Source organism: Xenopus laevis, chromosome 5S (genome assembly GCF_017654675.1).
Source record: "Xenopus laevis strain J_2021 chromosome 5S, Xenopus_laevis_v10.1, whole genome shotgun sequence".
Classification (NCBI taxonomy): domain Eukaryota; kingdom Metazoa; phylum Chordata; class Amphibia; order Anura; family Pipidae; genus Xenopus; species Xenopus laevis.
In genome coordinates, this window is record NC_054380.1 from 137,465,041 (window position 1) to 137,487,814 (window position 22,774).

General features: G+C 37.9%; 1 protein-coding gene across 1 annotated transcript in view; it reads left to right on the top strand.

Annotated features, from left to right (window-relative positions):
• The window catches only part of xkr6.S (X-linked Kx blood group related 6 S homeolog), a 111,900-nt gene extending 101,515 nt beyond the window's left edge, over positions 1 to 10,385 (top strand). The window contains exons 2-3 of the mRNA XM_018266018.2: positions 5,458 to 5,654; positions 7,029 to 10,385. Of these exons, the coding sequence (XP_018121507.1) occupies positions 5,458 to 5,654; positions 7,029 to 7,990 (1,159 nt within the window). The 3' untranslated portion in view covers positions 7,991 to 10,385. The remainder of the gene's footprint in view (positions 1 to 5,457; positions 5,655 to 7,028) is intronic.
• The last annotated feature ends 12,389 nt before the right edge of the window (positions 10,386 to 22,774 follow it).

The following is a 22,774-nucleotide window of genomic DNA, read 5'->3' on the forward strand; positions in this document are numbered from 1 at the left end:
TGAGGCACAAATAATGGTTCACAATTTTAACGGCAATGCTAAATATTGTGTACCATGGATAGATTACCTGTGCTCCAATCCCGTTGTTACAATTTCTGACATGTTTTTGATGAGATTAATGACCTGAAATTAATTTTGTTAATTACAAATAACACACAATTTGCACTAACAGCCTATTGGAATATATGTCTGTATGATATGAAGCATCTGGAGAGTTTAATATTGTGTTTTTGATGGTCCTCTAAAAACCTCAGGGAACTTTCATTTGAATTGAGGTCAGATGTTTAATTTGAAAGGGTAAGTCTGTTTAAAGTCCCAGGGTGCACTTGTGTTCATGTTGATCAGAAGCAAAGCTGCTCCCCCACCCTGTGCTGCTTTATAATCTCACTGAACGGTGCGACGCTGTTAATTCTGCCTCTCTTACTCCTTAATACGCTGCGTAATCTGTGCTCAGTCACGGTTTGGACATTCCAGCTTATGACTGGGGTTTCTCTAGTTAAAGAACTTTTGTAAATATAACTGATCCCAAGAGGAAGTCATTTTATTCATTCTTATTCATTTTATTCTCAAGATACTAAATCACTGGAGGCATAAAAGGGAGTCTGTCATGATTTCTATGGTGTAGTTTTTATTTCTTAATTACAGTTCACACTGCAAATAATTCACTCTACAATATAAAATTTCATTCCTGAACCAGCAAGTGTATTTAGTTATAATATTGATGGATGGAACTGCTTTCTGGCAGGCTGTTGTTTCTCCTACTCAATGTAACCGAATGTGTCTCGGTGGGACCTGGATTTTACGATTGAGTGCTGTTCTTAGATCTACCAGGGCAGGTATCTGCAAACTTGGCTCTCCAGCTGTTAAGGAACTACAAGTCCCACAATGCATTTGCCTTTAGACTCCTTCATTAGACTCCTTCATTGCATTGTGGGACTTGTAATTCCTTAACAGCTGGAGAGCCAAGGTTGCAGATCCCTGTACCAGGGAGATATTATCTTGGATCTGTTATCTGGTTACCACAGATGGACCCTGCCCAGGCATAGGGGAAGGTGAGGGGTACATAGAGAATCAGGAACAACGGATGGACCCTGCCCATATAGAGGGAAAGGTCAGGGGTACATACAGAATGAGGACCAACAGATGGACCCTGCCCATAGAGGGGGGAAGGTGAGGGGTACATACAGAATAAAAAGCCACATATGGACCCTGCCCAGTTAGAGGGAAAGGTGAGTGGTACAAACAGAATGAGGAAAAACAGATGGACCCTGCCCATATAGAGGGGAAGGTGAGGGGTACATACAGAATGAGGAACTACAGATGGACCCTGCCCAGACAGAGGGAAGGTGAGGGGTACATACAGAATGAGGGAACCACAGATGGACCCTGCCAAGACAGAGGGGAAGGTGAGGGGAACATACAGAATGAGGAACTACAGATGGACCCTTCCCAGACAGAGGGAAGGTGAGGGGTACATGCAGAATGAGGGAAAGACAGATGGACCCTGCCAAGACAGAGGGGAAGGTGAGGGGAACATACAGAATGAGGAACTACAGATGGACCCTTCCCAGACAGAGGGGAAGGTGAGGGGTACATACAGAATGAGGAACTACAGATGGACCCTGCCAAGACAGAGGGGAAGGTGAGGGGAACATACAGAATGAGGAACTACAGATGGACCCTTCCCAGACAGAGGGGAAGGTGAGGGGTACATACAGAATGAGGGAAAGACAGATGGACCCTGCCAAGACAGAGGGGAAGGTGAGGGGAACATACAGAATGAGGAACTACAGATGGACCCTTCCCAGACAGAGGGAAGGTGAGGGGTACATACAGAATGAGGAACAACAGATGGACCCTGCCCATATAGAGGGGAAGGTGAGGGACACATACAGAATGAGGAACCACAGATGGACCCTGCCCAGACAGAGGGAAGGTGAGGGGCACATACAGAATGAGGAATCACAGATGGACCCTGCCCAGACAGAGGAGAAGGTGAGGGGTACATAGAGAATGGGGAACCACAGATGGAGTCTGCTCAGACAGAGGAGAAGGTGAGGGGTACATAGAGAATGGGGAACCACAGATGGAGTCTGCTCAGACAGAGGAGAAGGTGAGGGGTACATAGAGAATGGGGAACCACAGATGGAGCCTGCTCAGACAGGTGAGGGGTAAAATTGCAGTTCCTATCAGTTTGCTACAATGTGTCTATTGGTTTTTATGGGTTTTCTCTACACACTCTCATGTTGCACAATGTTGTTATTTGGTTTGGACATTCAGTCCGAAGGTGAAACGCATTGTACTTGTGCTTCTTTGTGTATCTTGAGCAGAAGTATATGGCACCAATGACAGTTTAATAGCATCTTCTATGCAGTGAGTTTGTTGTGTGAGCTCTTTTAGTGCATTTTCCATTGTGATTTATTTACACCTGAGTCTGATGTTCATATAAGTGTTATAATTATCAGGCGGGTGTGTTACACGATAACAAGAAGCTTGAGGGAATACATTTAATTTTATCTCCAGCCATAAGAGTCTAGTTGTCTGTGCTTCAGAGGCTTCCCTCTACTATAAATCCTATCTATAAAGCTGTGCAGACTCTCTATACTATAGGATGATGATAGTATCCCCTTAAACACAGCTGAAGATCCTTGTTATATAATAGACATTCCTTGGCTTCTCATTCATATCCGTTGGGCACTTCTGGAAAGGACTTTAAGCATTTAATAAACATAGCTGAGGATATAATGTTTCCAACAAGCTTCCAGCAGTGCCGGATGGAATGACAAAAGGACACTTGTAGCCTGACATTTAAAGTGCAGCCAAGCGCTCGGTCTCAATGGCTCCCAATTACAGACCCCAAATCTGCCGGATCACAGGCTCTGGTTTATCATTGTAGGGAAATCTGTAAAGCTTCAAAAAAATGTTTATGCTGCTCAAATGTCCCTGTGGGAAATGTAGTTACACTGTGAGAGGGGCACGATTTGTACATCCATAAAATGAAATATGTTACTTGTGTGTGCTGTACCCTTATTCCTACAGCGGCAGTAGGGCAAGATGGGCAGAGCAGGGAAAGAATGCAACAGTAAAGCAAGATGAAGATGGCGACCATAAAGACGGTAGAGATTGGCAACATGGCAAGAGTAGGGCAAGAGACAGTAGGTCATTATAGTGACAGTAGAGAAGATAAAGATAGAAGGGAAAGATAGAGTAGTGAAAGATGAAGACAGTAGGTCATTAAAGTGATAATAGGGGAAGATGGGGATAGTAAAAGAAGATGGTGAGACTAAGTCAGGATGGAGACAGTAGGGGACGACAGAGATAGTAGATCATTATAGTGACAGTAGAGAAGATGAAGACAGTAGGTCATTAAAGTGGTGGCAGTAGGGGAAGATGGAGACAGTAGATCATTATAGTGACAGTAGGAGAGATGAAGACAGTAGAGGAAGATGGAGACAGTAACAGAAGATGAAGAGAGTAGGTCATTATGTTGACAGTAAAAGAAGATGGAGCATGAGGCATAGAGGTGGGGCAGTCAATTACTTTCTCTTTCCATTTACCACTTCCTACATGTCACTGCAATTATCACATTCACCCTTCCCGCCTCACACTATGTAATCATATAGGGCACTGCACATGAGAATTAAGTTCTCCATTCTAGTGCATACACAAGAGTTTGGGGTGATACACAATTTATCTTAATAACAGTGTCCACAAAATGGCTCCTGCCTGTGATAGTGTAATTCCAAGACTGAAGGAAACACACTTTAAATAATAAGTATAGTGCAAGTAAAGTTTATTTTACTCAACTAACATGATAGGAAATAATTTGGAATTATTTCTTAGGGTGACAGTAGAAGATGGAGACAGTAAAAGGAGCCAGTAGATCATTATAGTCACAGTAGGGGAGATGAAAACAGTAGGGAAAGATGGAGACAGTAACAAAAGATGAAGACCGTAGGTTATTATGTTGACTGTATGAGAAGATGGAGACAGTAAAGGAAGATGGAGACATCAGATAATTATAGTGACAGTAGAAGATAAAGACAGCAGAGGAAGAAGGAGAAGGTAACGGAAGATGGAGACCGTATGATCATTATAGTGACAGTAGAGGATGCTGGAGACAGTGGGGAGGATGGAGGCCGTAGATCATTATAGTGACAGTAGAGCAAGATGGAGACAGTAGAAGAAGATGGAGACCAAAGGTCATTATAGAGATAGTAGAGGAAGATGGAGAGAGTAAAAGAACATGGAGACAGTAGGTCATTACAGTAGGGGAAGAAGAAAACAGTAAGACAAGATGGGGAGAGTAGGACAGGATATAAACAGGGCGAGAAGGTGACAGTTGATGAGAATTGACAGTAGGGTAGGTTAAAGGGTACAGGGAAATATGGCAACAGTCGGACTTAATAGTGACAATAGAGGAAGATGCACGCAGCAGGGAAGATGGAGACAGTGGCAGTAGAACACGAGTGCAATAACACAGTGAGACAACGGTTTTACTCATATTATCACCCTTCAGATATTGTTAAGGTACAATTTTCAGCACCCGCTGAATATGTTTGTGGTGCTGGGAGTAATTCAGTGTCTGCAGAAAGGCCACTACCTGTATATCTCTATTTCACATAAGTATTGAGGCCCTGTCGCTGTTCATTCTGTATATGGTTCCATTCACTTTTCAGTTCCAGAAATCCAGGCCTACTGCACATCTCCTGCTTGGATAGCTCTTCAGTGGTGCACTGTGGCTTCTCAGGGTACAACTTGTAGGGGAACCAGGATGGTTAGGGTGAAGGAGCTGAAAGGAGCCCAAAAGTCCTTCACTGTAACAGAAGCTGTAATGTTTTTTAGTGAGGTGTCCATTGCTTTCATATAGGCTGCACCAAACAGGCCTTCCCTTCTAGCCAATCAGGGGAAAGCAACTGCTTTGGCACTTGTAAAAACTCCAGATTGCTGGAAATATTGAATTTCATTTGTTTAGTCTTATAATTTGTGAGTTCCGACTGCCATCTAGTGTCAGAATCTCTGTACTACTGGCTCAAGCAGAGAAGAGGCCAATGATAACCTCTTCTCCCATCCCTTGTTCATGTTACACAGCTGCTGTGGCTTCATTATGGAATATTTATGCTGCCATAGCTTTATGGGATCTCTCTGTACAGACTATGAGCAAACTTAGGGGACTGTTCCTGCTGAATTGTGCTTAGTACAGGGAATACCTATGCTGCCATAGCTTTATGGGATCTCTCTGTACAGACTATGATCAAACGTAGGGACTGTTCCTGCTGAATTGTGCTTAGTACAGGGGAATAGTTTTATGTGTCCACTTAACCCCTTATGTTATTAGCAATTGCATAAGGTAAAAAAAACAAGTCATTTAATGTCTATTTGTACAGATAATAAGCACTCCGGTGCTGTGATTGCCTGGCATGTGCATAAAGCCTGTATGTCCTCTCCTCTCTCCAGATACCTACGAACTATGTACCTGGGCATTCAGAGTCAAAGGCAGAAGGAACACCAACGGCGTTTTTATTGGGCTATGATGTACGAATATGCAGATGTCAACATGCTGCGCCTCCTGGAGACCTTCCTAGAGAGCGCCCCCCAACTGGTGCTACAACTGTGCATAATGATCCAAAAGAACCGCGCAGACACTCTACCATGTAAGTCTGCTGGAATTGTAACCATGTCACATGAATCTAAGCTCACTCCATCCATCAGCCAATGAGTGTGGGGGAGTGGAGCGTGGGGGGGTCTTAGCCTAACACCACTTCCACCTTTATATAAGGTCCTACCACTCTGCACCTTTATATAAGGTCCTACCAGCTCCAGGTCCATTCCAACAAAGGGTTATTTACACCAACACTAAACTCAGGCTAAGTGCCCACTCTTAGCCTCCATATGTGCTGAGTATTCATCCTCACCTCCCTGCAGATCACTCACCAGCTTCCTGAGCACTCACTCACTGAGTTTCATACAGTGCTGGGCACTCACTATTTATTTCATTCATACTAGTCCTCACTGCTAATTCCAAGCCATACTTAGTGCTCCCTTTTAGCATCTGTAAGTGCTGAGTGACCCTTGCAGTTAGGAGCAAGTTCACGTAGTGCTCACTCCCACCTTCACTCACTTGTATCTGTGTTCATTTCTGAGTGCACACTCCTACCTTCACGTGGTACTTAATGCTAGTGCTGCCTATTCACTCCTAGTTTTACCGACTGCTGGGAGCTCCTTCTTATATTGACATTCAGTGAGTGCAAAATAACCAGCCCTAGACTGATACAGCTATTCATATAAGGGGGTTATGCCATGAAATGGCCCTGGGCTTATAGTACAAGTCTCTAATATTAGCGACTGAATAGTAATAGAGCCCTAAGACCAAATCATGATGCCTTAACTTTATTGCTTGCATTAGTCAGCACTCGCTCCATGTGGGAGACACGTAGACAACTCCTCACCCTTTTTCATCTGTGTTTGGTGCAGAGACCAGCATTCCCCAGGGCACAGTTGCTTAGTAAGTGACCACTAAGGGTGCACTCACAGCCAGGGGATTGGAAAATCCTTATATCTCTGACCATTTATATAGATAAAGTAGGGGTTATTTTCTAAAGCCCATATAGAAACAGCATTGCCTGTATCAATATGGTCCCCCAGTCAGTAGAGTGCCTGCCTGTATCAATATGGTTCCCCAGTCAGTAGAGTGTCTGTCTGTATCAACATGGTTCCCCAGTCAGTAGAGTGTCTGTCTGTATCAATATGGTTTCCCAGTCAGTAGAGTATCTGTCTGTATCAATATGGTTCCCCAGTCAGTAGAGTGTCTGTCTGTATCAATATGGTTCCCCGGTCAGTAGAGTGTCTGTCTGTATCAACATGGTTCCCCAGTCAGTAGAGTATCTGCCTGTATCAATATGGTTCCCCAGTCAGTAGAATGTCTGCCTGTTTCATTATGGTTCCTCAGTCATTAAAGTGTAGTCTGTGATGTTTTATTGGTGAAAGTAGAAAAATAATGTAATCACCTTATGACTGTTGTTTGACAGGTGTTTCCTCTGTGGCCTCCCTAATGTCCCTCGTTTGGGTGCTAGCCTCCTATCACAAACTCTTACGTGACTCCAGGGATGACAAGAAGAGCATGAGCTACAGAGGGGCGCTCATCCATATCTTCTGGCGACTTTTCACCATCTCATCCAGAGTTATTTCTTTTGCCCTCTTTGCTTCCATCTTCCAGCTCTACTTCGGGATCTTTGTGGTGGTCCACTGGTGCATCATGGCCTTCTGGATCATCCATGGTGGGACAGACTTCTGTATGTCCAAGTGGGAGGAAATCCTCTTCAACATGGTGGTAGGAATTGTGTACATTTTCTGCTGGTTTAACGTCAAGGAAGGCCGGACTCGATACAGAATGTTTGCTTATTACACTGTTATCCTGACAGAGAATGCTGCCTTGACGTTTCTTTGGTATTTTTACAGAGATCCTAACACTGACTCATTTGCCGTGCCAGCACTGTGTTGTGTTTTTCTTTGTTTTGCTGCTGGGGTTGCATTCATGCTTCTCTATTATGGTGTGTTGCATCCCACTGGGCCACGTGCTAAGATATTTGCCAGCTCCTGTTGTGCCGAGTTGCTCTGGGGTATTCCTTTACCTCCCGATGTTGAACCCATGGCACCTCAAACTCCGGGGTATCATGGAGTCGAGGCAACGCCAACCAGAGCATTCGCGGAGCAAGAAGATGACCTAACAGCAGACACATGCTTGCCAGTTTTCCAGGTGAGACCAATGGTGCCAACTACTCCATCAGGGCGTCCTTATTATCCAGAAGGGCCGCTCATAAAGATCGACATGCCAAGGAAACGGTATCCAGCATGGGATGCACATTTTGTAGACAGACGGTTAAGAAGGACTATCAACATTCTTCAGTACATCACCCCCTCTGCTGTAGGCATTAGGTACAGAGACGGTCCTCTCCTGTATGAGTTACTACAATACGAGTCTTCTCTCTAAAATTCCACGTATAGAGGAACCTTATTTTTGTTTACGAAAAAAAATTGAAAACAAAAAACACAGCTCAATGAAAAATAACAAATGGCCGGAAGCTTCCGCCGAGCTTCTCTCTTGCTCTCTCTCCGGTGGGCGTATGTACACAAAGATATTCTCTATGTTTTGTAAGTAAAAAAACAAACAAAAAAAGAACTCTTCTTTGGTGATGTAGACGCAAGAGTCGGTATTGAGACATCCATACTAAGTTCTAGGGTGGAAGAAGATTTCCTCCGCTCAATGTTTTATACATTATAAACCAAGTGTAAAGAATTTATGGGATTGGTGCTGTTAGAACAAACTAACCTTCAACTGCCTTATGCCCTTTGGTGCTGAGTTTCATTAACTACTGTACCTTTCTAATGCAAAATCGGTGGTTATCAGTCAGGCGATAAAGCGATCAAGCCTTTCGGCTGACTATTTCTTGGGGACATGATGTGAAAGAAATGTAGAGTTGCACATGATAAATGTGGATTCTCTCAATGGGGATCTGGAAGAGGGGAAGGGGGTGTCCAGTTTTCTTTAACCCTTCCGCTGACGGCCTCCCGTCGGCAGCCGAAGAGTTAATACCGGTCCTGTGATGCTCAGTTGTCGTTTTCCTTGCACTGATTTCACATGGAAAAACATTTCTATTTCCCCCAAAAAAAAAAATACGAAACGAAAGTTTGATCACATAAAAAAACACCAAAACCAACAGTGGTATCTACACCAGATTCAGTAATAATAAAACTCAGCAAGGTAGCTAAAAGAAAAAGACATGACAATTAAAGGCACAATACTTGATCGATGACTGGCAAATTCAATCTTTTTCATTTTAAGGCTGCGTGGAGAGAGCACCGTGTGTTACAATAATCCGCTAGGGTCCCGTTCGTGTCTCTTGTTCAATCTGAGCCTTAAAGTGATTTCTAGTGCTACGTTAAATCTTTTGTTTCGTTCCGGTTTTAGGAATACGTTGAGTTTCTGAAACAAAGGGAAAAAAACTACAATTCCAACAATAACTGGTGCTTTGTACTTCTTTGCATTGTGATTGGATGAACACACAAAAATCCCGCTTCACATCACATGGTGCGTTCTAGAACTGCGATAATCATGTTCTTCTGTCTATTCAACCCAAGAACCGCTGCTACACTCCTGATAAAGGCGCAGTTCTACCAGATTATAACTTTCTTCTGTGTGAAGCTTGAAAAAAACTTTTCCGTGTCTTTAAGTCAAATTGTAATGGATTGTTTCCTTTTTTTAAATTTTTTTTCTGTTTATGGTTGTACTTTGATTTCTCTGATATGTGAGTATAGCATATGCTTCTAGCGTGGGAATCTAATCGTGCTATAAAAACCTATATTTCAGGAATATCCACAACAATATTTTCTAATCCAGAGTATTGCTCCTTTAAAAATAACTTGTTTTAGGGCATCTTTTTAATCCCACATTTGCTCTACTTGGACAAAGAAAGTTATATATATATATATATATATAATATATATAGAGTATATATTTAAGTAAATACTGTAAGTCTTTTCTGTGTGCCCATTTGAAAGGCTTTGTTTTTTTCTTTTACACTTCAATAAGACCACAGTCTATGGTGCAAATCAGTGCTGAGTTATTCCAAGCAGAGGCTCATCACTAAAACCTTATTTTTTTATTGGTTTTGTTGGTAATATTTTACTATTCTTGAGGATTATTTATTTTTCAGCCATGGGTTTAAAGCTATGTATACCCCTTTGTATTCCAGCAGTTTCTTTAAGAAGGTATGTCATCGACGTATCGTGGCACATTTAACTCTAAATCTATCTGACCAAAAAGAGAAAGTATTTACAGGTTATTGTGAGCTGTTGCACGATACTGCAATATATAAACCAAAATATCTGAAGGCACTTAGGCTCTTGTCTAAAGCACACATTCCTTGGATGTTACAAAACATTGAAACCTACCAAAAGCCTCCAAAACTTTACTTTTATAGTGTAAGGCAGTGATTCCATGCTTCCAAATATTGTTTATGATCTTCGAAAACACATTAAGATCATCAACTAATTAAGCTAGAGAAGGGCATGTACATAAGCACTTTGCTTTTTGTGTGGCCTTGATAGAAGGGAGATTACAGTAGGCTCTATCTTCATATACATCCTACTGTACTGAACTTCAGCTCATTGTTGAGGTCAAACTTTTCTCAGAGGGAAACATAGAGAAGTTGGCTACATATTTGGTGAGAACATTCAGTACATTCATATACATATTTACTACTAAGGCAAAGCTATTCTCCACCCAAAACCCTACATCTCTATCTCTCGCATACAATGTATTGAAGATATAGTTGCATGGATTAAAGTTCTAGTTTTTGTAAGGCTTCATTCGGTGTAATTCTAATTTGATTTATAACGTTTTGCAAAAGCCATTCAGCATATGAAGAAATTGGTATTCATGTAGACCAGGAGGACCCCTGCTCATGGCAATAGCTATAACAACTCTAAGTGAAATAAAGCAGTGCCCATCAAATACTACGGTTTATACCCAAATCATTTTATGGTTAAGATTTCTAAACATATACAAGGCTCTTGGAGCCTTATCAGCCTTAGCAGCCCATAGAGGTGCCTATGTTGGGGGTGCATTCTCTACTTTGGGAATATGGCAGACAAAAGTGAAGGGTTCTTAGGTGCTTTATTGGTAAAAAAAAAACCATGGTGCTTTGTTCCCATCCATGATACCGAAACCCTTAGGAGTCCATGGTTTTAAGCCATTTTTTTCCACTTGGTCTAGAAAATATATTATTTCTTTTGATTCATATTTCAAAGCACCAACTGGATGTGATGGCATAAGTTGGTGCCAGATATAAGAATATATTTTGGAGATAAGCATGCTTTTTGGAATTATATATTGTGAAAGAAGTAGAGAGACCAACTGCAAGCAGGGCAATAAAACATATTTAGAAGCACAGATAAACTGGAATAAGTAAGCTATTAAGGTAAATGAATAATTTAGGGGCGATTTTCCTTTATGTTTGTGATGTATGGCCTCCATACATATATACATACATTATTTGCATAAACCTTCATACTTGTAGATGTGGCAGCTGAAGTAAGTTTCCTCTAAAACCTATACAGCCTTATTAATAGGCTTATACATATCCATAATATTAGGGGTAAATTGGTAAGTCTGGAAGGCAATAGTTTATTTAAACAACTTGCAAACCAAGTGATTTTGGCTGCCCATGTCTACACCCTACCACCTACCCTAAGAATGATAATACAGCTGACAGTTGCTTGTACCTGGGCATGGTTCAGTTGTACAACCAGATTTACTGGTTCACAACTACAAGTTTGTAATGTGCTAATGCTATATAGTGTATGTCCACTCAGTTCTCTCTCTAGCTCTGACATTTACAGAACTTTCATAGCCTTTAATTCTGTTGTCATGTAGCATGGCAGGTTATTTACTTGGCTGTTAGCTATTTTGGAAGCGGGGTGGACTATACCATATAATACTGTACTTAAGATATTATGGTAAAAGGGTCAGATATCCTCTCACTTTAAAAAGCAAAATATTCATGAATTTAAAACTTAACCAATTAATATGCTGAATGTTTAGAAATGACAATACCAATGTGTAGCAAAGAGGGCCATGCTAGTAATAAAACTCTAGGGTTGAGTTCTTTCATATCTCCATAGACTGGGTCTAATTTGGCATCCATAGCATATTCTGCATCCGTCCAATACAAAGGCAGGTAAAAACCCCTCCCTGACTTTCCTTTGAACCGAGGCGGGTGGAATTGGTGTCGAAATTCTTCCAAGTGCCAATTTTCTAATCAGTGAAAGCTTCTGAAGCTACATGGAGCACTTGGTACTATTGGAGAGCAATATGCAGCTCTTTTCTCCAAACCTTGTGGTGCCTTTTCACTTGGTGCTTATTGGTTTACTGTTACTCCAGCCGAGGCAGCCATTTCTAACCCCGTCAGTCCTCAAACGAATACATTTGCCACAGCCGTTCTTCCTTTCTTTAGAAATCAGAAGAGCTGAGATTCAATGAGCTCCTTCTACTTTCCTTGTGCAACTATTTACTCTTCGAAAGGAGAGAGTAAATCCAGCTTGAAATTTTGCAATATTTTCCAGTATTATCTATGTTGTAAAGGTTTCAGTTTGGTGCTGCCCTACACACTAGGCCTCCTTAACAACCCTTCCACACCCTGCTTGGCTTATTTGCAGTACCTCAATCGCACAATAGAGGGACATGCAACTTTTCCCTCAGGTCTGCTGCAAGATTTAGCTTCAAGCATCCATCCATAGGCATTTTTTTCTATATAGTTACATAAGAGCCAACTACTACTACCCTTTGGTGTGTATAAATAAATATGGACCTGACTGTCCTAAATCTTGGACAAGTGGAGTGGAGATCACTATCGCACTTTTGCACAGTCTGTCTTTTTGCCTTGGGAAAGGCTTTGAGGCTCTACAAGGAATGTGCCACTGAACCTATATTCACAGCCGCCCATTCAATGTTGAAGAAACCAAGTGGTCCTCAGCTTAGGGCCACTGTCTCCCTATATTCCCAGCTCTGATCAGAACCCAATCATCAAAAATAATATCACTATGATGACAAACCCAAACTGAAAATTTAGCGGCCCTCCAAAATACAAGTCAGGTAACATTTCAGCCCCACTGGGCCATTTTTCAAGCCTGATGATGACAAACCCATACCTGGGTTGCTACATGATGAAAATAGCCAAAAATGTAACAGTTATAGCTATAGCAGTAACAGCACCCTTAGCTTGCTATAGGCCCCTGTGAAAGACATCTGCATATTTGTAGCTAAGATGCATTTTATATATATCATTAAGGAATTAATAACCTATTAAAAATTATGCATATGGTTTCAAAATAGTATGTGCTATTAAGAATATTTTTAGAATTGTAATTAAAAGAATTAATGAATCGCAAAACTGCAAACTTAAGGGATTCAGCCTTGGATTCAGTCTACTCTTGGATTCAGGGCTTCCATGTTGGTTAACATTAAACAACATATGCTGTAAAGCAGTAGTTGTCAGACATTTTTTAGTTGAAGTCCTTCTTGAAGGTCCAACCTTTATTCAGGCCCCCTCTTAGCTCATGGAATGAGCACAGATATAGGGTAATGTGTGTGTATCAGTCATTCAGCCATAGTTGCAGAATATCTATGACAGTAAATACATTATCACCACAAATCACCTTTAAACTTGGTTTTTAGATGTGTTTAGGAGAGCATTGGACTGGGACACCTGAGGCCCACCCAAAAACCTTAGACCAGGGGCCCACCAAAAAAACCTAGACCAGTCTCTCCAGAAAACCAGACCTTCTTTCAGTACTATTATTTTTCTTATACTCACTCAACTCCATTCTCCTAGTTTCTTTTCTTTACATACTATAATCTGTTATTCCATCTATTTAGCCTCTTTGTTCTCATAGAAATAGGGAATGGCCATGAAATAGGCCAAATGAGCATGAGGGCCCACTGACACCTGGGCCCACCGGGAGTTTTCCTGGTATCCCAGTAGGCCAGACCAACACTGTTCTCCACAATTCTCATCCTAACTAGCCTTCAGGATGAGCCCCCCAGCCACTACTTCCAGCCCCCCCCCTTGGGGACAGCCCCACAGTTTGGAAATGACTACTGTAAGGTTACAAGAGCTTATCTAAGCTATATATGAGATGGCCATTTCTACCCTTGGCTATGAGACGTCTTGGGCCTATTAAGCCTCTCTGAGCTCCAAATTTCTTATAATAGAGCAGCTTGCAGATAAGTGGATAACAAGAGTAAATTGGCCAAAACTGGTAGATCTACATATTAAGGATATCAGGTTGGCCCAAACTGGGCTGATCTGATAGACTGAACCCCATGCCAACAATTAATAACATGGGTAGCTTGTGTAGATCCATCTGGGAAGACTATGACCCAATATAAGTCCTTATCCAGCAGCATTTTCAAGGCAGCCATATAATATCTAAACTCTAACCAGCTTTACAATGGGATGGCCATTGTTTTGGCTCCATACTTGGCCCATTAGGCTGCCAGGAGTGGAAAAAGAAATCAAGTCCAACATCAGCCTCTTTATATTTCTACATTTTTTATTTTCCTCCACTCAGCCAGTGTTACAAAAAAGATCACAAACGGTCACAGTTTCTGGCCCCCGCTGGAACTATTTGTTATTATGGCGAAACGCAGCATTTTCTGTTACAGAAAACAAACCCAGACTGTCATCAGATCAGTCAATGCACTTTTGAAATATGATACAAAGCCACTCTCCAAATCTATGCAATATCTCTCTCTATCTCTCTTAAGCTGGTCAAAGACGCAAAGATCTGATCGTACGAATCAATGTACGATCGGACTTTCCCATCTCCCGACCTGCCACTAACCATTCAGATCAAAGTCTTACCATTCCGACCAAATAAAGTAGTTAAAGAACAGATCAGCCGATGTTCTGCCCCTGACAGCAATCGTACGATAGATAAAGCTACTGACAGTCTCCCACTGAAAATCGTACGATCGTCAATACACGCAGAGATATTATCGGCAGCCGACAAAAAATTTCTAACCTGTCCGATCGACCAAACGACCGATCTTCGCCGGACAAAAAATGTCGGGACTCTCCACACACGTTCCCAAAATCGCACGAATCCTCGATTCGTACGATGAGATCTTTGCGTCTATGGCCAGCTATAGTCAGAAAACACTGCACTTTAATTTCCAGGTACAAACTTGCGGGTTCAGTAGATACAGTCCCAACAAAGGGGAAATGATCAGAAATGCTATAAAAGCCACAATATATATTTACAGTATTAAGTACAATATATTTTACTCAAAATGGATGTTTTTTTATTTATTGGTGTGTGTGGGAGTGGAATGTCTGCGAGTTTGACGTAATTGAGATAAAACAAACACAAAAACTAAATTTGGCTGAATAACCTTCTAGAACATTCTAGATCAGGTTGCTGTTAACGGTGAACAGTAGCTAAGAACAGTAGTCCGGTACAAACATCATATTTCGATTCGATGTCTCCAGGGTTCCATGATGTGGTTAGTCACAAGATTCCCTATCTACTCTATCCTACTATCATGGAATTTAATTTGTTTTTGGTAATTATACAGCCAAAAATATAATAAAGAAAATAATGCACCCCAATTGTAAGATATAAGGTTATTAAGGGGGTTATTTATTAAAATCCGTTTTTAAAAAAACGGACTTTTAAAGGGGAGAAACACATTTTTTTCATAAGAAAAAAACTGAAATTTTTCAATATTTATTAAACCCAGATGGTGTTAAAAGTCAGATGAAAAAATTACTCCAACTCAGACCTCAGTTCATGTAGAAGTCAAGATAAGTTGATCTGCGATGCGTTTTTTACAATAATCCGAATATTTTGTGCATCAAATCTGAAAAAGTTGCAGGTTTCGGGTTGTCAAATCCATAAAGGTCACAGTTTTTGGCAACAAATCCAAAAAAAACTTACGATTCGGATTTTTTCACAATTTTATCAAGACTTTTCCAGCACAACACATTTTCATAAAAATGAATTGGTAAATAGGGGGGGGGGGGAGGAAGTCCATGTAGATTTGATTGCAGGGGTTTTCAGAAAATAGAGAGAAAATGTCATATTTTGATAAATAACCCCCTAATGTTATGAACCTATATAGGCACAAGGCTACGGTGACTTTACATTTTACAATATTGGGTAAATTGTCTTTTTTTTTGTAATGCATACATAGTTTAAAATATGACTTTTTACCATGATTAAAATTTTTGCTGTAAAAATTTAAAACTCGAATAGTTAATTCACCATCTAAAAGCTTGTGCGTTTATGTAGAAGGTGTATTCGCAAATTCGAAACTTTTTCAGAATTTCAAAATTTGGAAGAATTTTGGAAACCGATTAGAAATTCAGCTGACTCATTGACAAGCTTCAGTATCTACCTCGATTTGTTACATTTTCTGTGCATATCTGGTGTGAACATTTTAAGATGTAATACGTAGTCAAATATATATATAAATATATATATTCAAAAATATCTATTTTTGCTTTGTAATAAAGAACAATGCTATATCAGTATATAATGAGATACTCAGAATAATTATGTTGGTTGTTGACTAATTGGAGACTGTGAAATGTGACATTTTTATGCGTGTGTATATGAGATTTCTTTTTCTTTGAGGTTGTACAGTGTAAACAAACAAACAAGAAAATAATCAGCTTTCAAAGGGTGCTTTTCTCATCTTCCACCAGATTTTTAGGTGAAATATTAAACAAAGGAGAAAAAAAAAAGTTCCCCCTCCAGTATAAATTGCTGCTTCCGAATCTATAAATAGAATTAGAGATCTGTGAACTATATTACAAGGGGTAGATTTATCAAGGGTAGAATTTCGAGTTGATGGGAGTTATTTTAAAAATTCGAATAAAAATTCAAATTAAAAAAGACCAACTAAAAATTTTTGGAAAAATCTAATTTTTTAACTTCAGGTAAATAGGCTGTATTCAATCGTGCAAATCGAATTCGGATCCACCAAATTACTCCAAATTGGTTCTAGTAGGTCTCCCATAGCTTAAAACAGCAATTCGGCAGGGATAAGATGGCGAATAGTTGAAGTTGAATTTTTAAAGAGACAGTACGTGATAAATTTAGATATTCAAATTTTCAAATTTTTTCAAAAATTTTTCAAATTCAATTTGAATTTGGATTATTCCCTAATCGAAGTACACTAAGGGGGTTATTTATCAATGTCCGAATTTATCTCAATATTTTCTTTTACAAACGCTGATCAAATCCGCTCGTGTTTTTTACTTTTATTTATTAAATTTTCCAGAAAATTTTCTTTGCAGGAAAAAATCTGATTTTCACAATTTTTTCGGACTTTTTCATCAATTTTTTCGTAGTTTTCACCGAAAACTCCGAAAGCTTTGGGGTTTTGGCCGAAACCTAACGCGCATCAAAAAAATCATTGGGACTTCTCCCATTGACTGATACGCAACCTTGACAGGTCTGAGATGTCAGATTTTCAGATTCAGACTTTTCCATCCTTGGGGTTTACTGAATTCCAAAAAATTTGCAAATTTTTAAAAGTTCGATTTTATAAAAAAGAAATCAAGATTTTTTGTGATTTCTGCATTCGTAATTTAGTAAATTACCCCCTAAAATTACCTCGAAATTCAAATTTAAAAAAGAATTATTTTTCAATTCAACCCTTGATAAATCTGCCCTTTATAGTCACTCCTCTGTTTGCAAGTTACTCTGTATAGAAATGTACATACGTGTTAAATGTCAAATAATCTGGGTTCATTAATAATAGTGTTTATTAGGGATTGTGACTAGTGATGAGGCAAGGGTAAAATTTTGTCACATAAAAATCCGCTGTGACAAAACAATTTTGACGCCCATTGACTTTGGACAAAAAAATTGCAAAGACAAAAAAGTTGCCAATACAAAATTGTCGCTGAGAATTTTTTTTGGCATTTGGAGTGAGAAAAAATTGTCTTGTGTAAAAAAAATATTTTGCAGACCATTGTGAATTTTTCGGGGAAACGTGACAGATTCACCCATCACTAATTGTGATTTAGGGATTATAATTTTTTTCTTAATTTATTAATTGCATCAGCACTTAGTCCATTACTGTAACTGAAAATTACACTCACCTTATATAAACTGCATGTTGTACAGAATACGAACTGGAACGGTGGCATACAAAGGATACAGCTGATTCATTTTCCCTATTGTCATGACAGTTGGCCATGCTCTATAAAATTCTTTTTCTAAACGTTTTTTTCTTCATGGCTAACAATATCTGATAAGCGTAAAATTGTACGTAGCCCCGGACAAAAGGGCATTAATAAATATTATTATGACAAGCTTGTGCAGATTATCTTTGCATTGGTGAAATTTCTCCAATACATCTTTGCCAATTGTCTAAGAGCACAATGAATTTTCACCAGAGAAATCACTCCATGTTTGAGCGGGTTAACTGCCATTTTAGAGAGCAGCCATTCTTCATATCATTATCTATGTCTCATCCTGCATGCTAATTTCCCAGATATAACAAAATTCGGTACAATTGTCTCACACTGTTTTTAAATATTTGGTAAATTTAAGATGCTTTGTTAAAATACTTTGGTGAAGTTATGCAAGGAGAAAATTCACACATTAGTAATATATAACAGATAGGGGCAGATTTATTAAGGTTCAAATTAGAATTTTTTTTAATCAAAACTCACCAATTCAAATTTTAAACAACCAACTCGAATGTGAATTTGAATGTGAGATTTATCACCTCTCGACCTTGGAAACAGTTCAAATTCGACTATTCCCCAAAATCTGGAAAATGCTATTTGGATTTATTCGATTATGAATCGAATTTTCCGGTCGTTCCAATTAAATCGAATTGTAAATAGTGATGGGCGAATTTGTGCCGATAAATTCACGAAACAGCGCTGGCGTCTCGTTTTCGATGCCAGCGTCCGTTTTTTTCCCAAAATTTTTTGCCACCAGCCAATTTTCGTAAATTTTATCGGTTGCGAATCGCGCCTGGCAAATAAATTCGCCCATCACTAATTGTAAACGTTCAAATTTTTTCATAAATAACCTCACATTCAAGTACATTTGAATTTATAAGAGTAAAACAATTCACATAAATTTGAAATTCAAACTTTGATAAATAACCCCCATAATAAAATTCAATATGAATCAAGAACAAGGTACTGGTACTCTACTAATTTAAAATAAAAAACAAATGAGACACAAATGAAGAATTATTTGCTTAAACAGGTAGCAGTGGGACAGGGCAGTGCTGTAGTTTGGAGATTTTCTGGATAGTGAGGTTCCTGATAACACATCCCATCATATATCGAATTTAATACTAAAAAAAGTCCCTAAAAACTTCAGGCAAAATGTCCTTTCGTCTTCAGTAAAAGCAAAATAGTTGAATGTCTAGAGAACATTATATCAACGTTATCAAAATTAGAATAAAAACAAAGTTTGAGGATATCTTTATTCTCTATAGATGAAGACTACTGACGATTTTAAACATGTAATATAATTAATGGAATTTATCTCAGCTGAAATAAGAATTATTTATTATTTTAAAATGTTAGTCATGGAGCTATGATCAATTGTTTCCTGATTTTATTTTTATTTTTTTATCTCCCTACCCAAAAAAATTATGTAAGGTGGATGGCATGGTAAGTTGTTTTAGTCTTCCCATATATTTGTTTTGTCAATTGTCAAGCACAAAAACATGATGGTGATAAACTACAATACTTACAAAAAATATTACTGTAAATTAAAAAAAACTATGAGAATTTTTTTATTGACGTTTCAAACGTAGAGGTCGTGGTTGCGATGTAACATAAGCTACTGAGAAATATCAATAATTTATGTAAATAATAAAATTGCACCAACATAGGTGATATTTTGACAGAATTATACAGCAACAGTTTTTAATTCCTCAACAAATTATCGGATAATTGTACATTTCATGAATGCATTGATAGCGCCATTTGCTCTGAGGAGCAAATTTAACAGTTTGCCTGTTCATCTCTATTTTTTTACTGTGAAGTATTTTGACTATTTTTGTGTCCATGAGGGACAGTTGGAAAATGATTATATCTATAAATAATGAAGAAAAGTTAGTTAAATCTTCCAAAATCTTTCAAGCATTTTGTCACTCTGAAGCTTAAAATAACTTCAATAGGTATTTTTTATTTAAGGAGAAAGCACAACTAGTCTCACAATATTTAGATTTTTTAAAAAAAACTCTTGGTGCATTTAGGAATTTAACAAATGACTGCTATTTCAAATTCATAAAACCTAGCAATAATTCATAATGGCTTCTGCATCAGTCGAAGACCTTTAGAACATACTCTAATTATTATTAATAATTACAATTATTAATAATATGATAAAAATATGTTATGATAAAATAATTGACAAATATTTGCCATAACATATCTAATGAAATCAGTTGAGTTTTTTATTTTTCTTATATATAGTCTAATGTTTCAATTATTTTCTGTTTTTAAAAAAAGGCAGATATATTATTGGTGGATATGTGTCTTTTTTAAACATTATTACCTAATAAATCAAAGTGCTAAAAGTGAGAAAAGAAATGTGAGAATCGTATTTAAATGAAATAAAAATTGTCTACAAAATCGTATTTTATAATAGGTCTTCTGCCTAGATTAAAGCAAATCAATAAAAAATTAAGACACTCTGAGGGGGTTATTTATCAAGGTCCGAATTTATCTCAATATCGGCTGCTACAAACTCCGATCTTACCCGATCGGGTTTTTAACGCTTATTTATTATTATATTTTCCCGAAAATTTGCTTTGTAGGAAAAGCTCAGATTTTCCCAATTTTTTAGTGAAATTTTCCCGAAATCTCAGAATTTTTCAGAGTTTTTCACCCGAAAGCTCCGAAAACATTGTGAAATTGCTGAAACTCCCGACACAACTAAAAATCAATGGGACTGTTCCCATTGACTTTTATACAACCTAGACAGGTTTGAGATGCAGTGTTTTTATATTCGGGCTTTTTAGCCCTCTGGGTTTTTAAAAGTCAGATTTTATAAAAAAAAATCACGAATTTTTTGGATTTCGGGAAATTTCGGGTATTCGGAGCTTAGTAAATAACCCCCTATAATTTAGAACCTTTTAACCTTTAAGGTCAAAACTAGATTTTTTTGCAAAGTAAACTCAATAGAAAGCTTTTAAATCCCTCTAAAAGAATTTTAAAATATTTTGCATGTATGGATATATTTTAAAATTAGGCAAACACACAATATCTTTGTCTGATTATCTCTATTCTTTTTTATCCAAGCTCTTTGCATTTGTGTTTTTTAATTCCGTATGAAAATTAGAATTTTTTGTGGGCTAAACTCTCACATCATATCTTAATTTTTCTTTGTTCATTTTTACATGATAAGAATTAGCTTATGCCTATGAATTTCAGACATTTTGCCACATTAATACTATGGTATACACTTTATTTGTATATTTGCAGTTGAAACTTATTTCAAATATTTATTTTAAATATTTCAAATGTTTATTTGTTGATCCAATTCGGAGTTGTCGTTTGAAATTGGAGTTTAGTTATTATGGGGTTTCAAAGACGATTTATTGTGTTTTTATAACTATCACTTTGGGCTGTCTGGAGTTGACACAACATTTACATATGCCATAAAAACAAAAAAACACACCAGTGTAGTGCATTTGTTGAAATTGTATTATGGATTCTTCCATGGAAATTCTTTTGATAACTGCTAAGACTTAGGGGCAGATTTATCAAAGGTTGAGGTGAATTTTCTTTAAAAATTTGACTTGACCATTCACCATCTAAAACCTGCCAAATTGCTGTTTTAGCCTATGGGGACATCCTAGAACCTATTTGGAGTCAACTGGTGGACTTTGAAAAAATCTACGGTTTTTTTTGGGAAAAACTTTGAATCGAATTCGATCAAATGTGCTATTCCTTCAATTTGTTCAATTCGATTTTGGCCAAATACGAACCTATTCGATTGAAAACTGACCTATTCGACAAAATAAAAACTTCCACTTAATTTCGGTTGGTCTTTTTGAATTTGAATTTCGAATTTTTTTCAATTCGAATTTCGACCCTTGCTAAATATGCTCCTTACTGTGGTGTTTAAGTGTATTAGTGTACTATAGTGTATTTTCACTTATTCACTACTTTTTTTATTCCCAATATAAAGGCCGTCAGCTCTGCAAGCACAAAATGCCCACAGGTTCACAGGTGCTAAACAAATTCGGGTATTTAAAAGGTTGAATTTTTTTTTTAAAAAAATGATTATTTCTGTTGAAAGTCAAAGTTGTTAATATACTAGAATGAGAAGACAATTTACAAATCCTATTTGTAGACTAGCTTCATGAATTATTTAGAAAGTCTCTAAAATAGCACAAATATTTCATGAACCTAAAGCCATACAAAGTCCATCTAGAAGGAAGAATTGTTTTCAATTTTGATGGATTTTGATAAAGTTACCTAGCCTGGTACTATAATCCATTAAATCAGTTTCTATCACCGGTTTGTAAAATGGGTGCTATCTCTTTCTGTGACACAATGTCATTTTTATTTCCACTAGTATATAAAAAGTGGTTTCTATGCTTATTTTAAAGTCATTATGTAAGGACAAGTATGTTGAATAATTATACAATATAAAGGTGACCAAACAAAATGCGTGTGTTACAGATACACAAATTCAAGGCCAAATTGTTATTTTGCTTTCACTTTTAATGTGCAGTACTAGCATTTTATTGAGCTAGATTTTGGTCTTGAATTCACACTTGTGTCTCTTGGGAAGCAGATAACACATGGAGGCTTACTTATTAAAGGTTGTGTAGTGGTTTTAGAGGTTTTGGAAACCACGATTAAACTCACAAACTCTAAAACTATGAATGTCGGGAGATGTATTCAAAAATCAGAATAAAAAAAAGTACAAACAAAAAAAATCCACTGGACGATGTGCTTAAAAATAAGAATGCCTTGAAAATCTTCTTCAAAAATTCAAGATTTTCTGATAATTTATAGTGGAGGAAAAAATCTGAAAACCTCTAAAAGTCTGAATTGATTTAAAGATGTCCAATAGAATCAGGGCATCTCCCATTGACTTCTATAGGACCTTGGCAAAATTTCGCCTTACAGGTTTTTGTGTGTTTTTTTTTTTACTTAAAATCAAATTATTTTTTTTTAGAAAACCACAAATTTTTTGTGATTTGTGGAAAAAA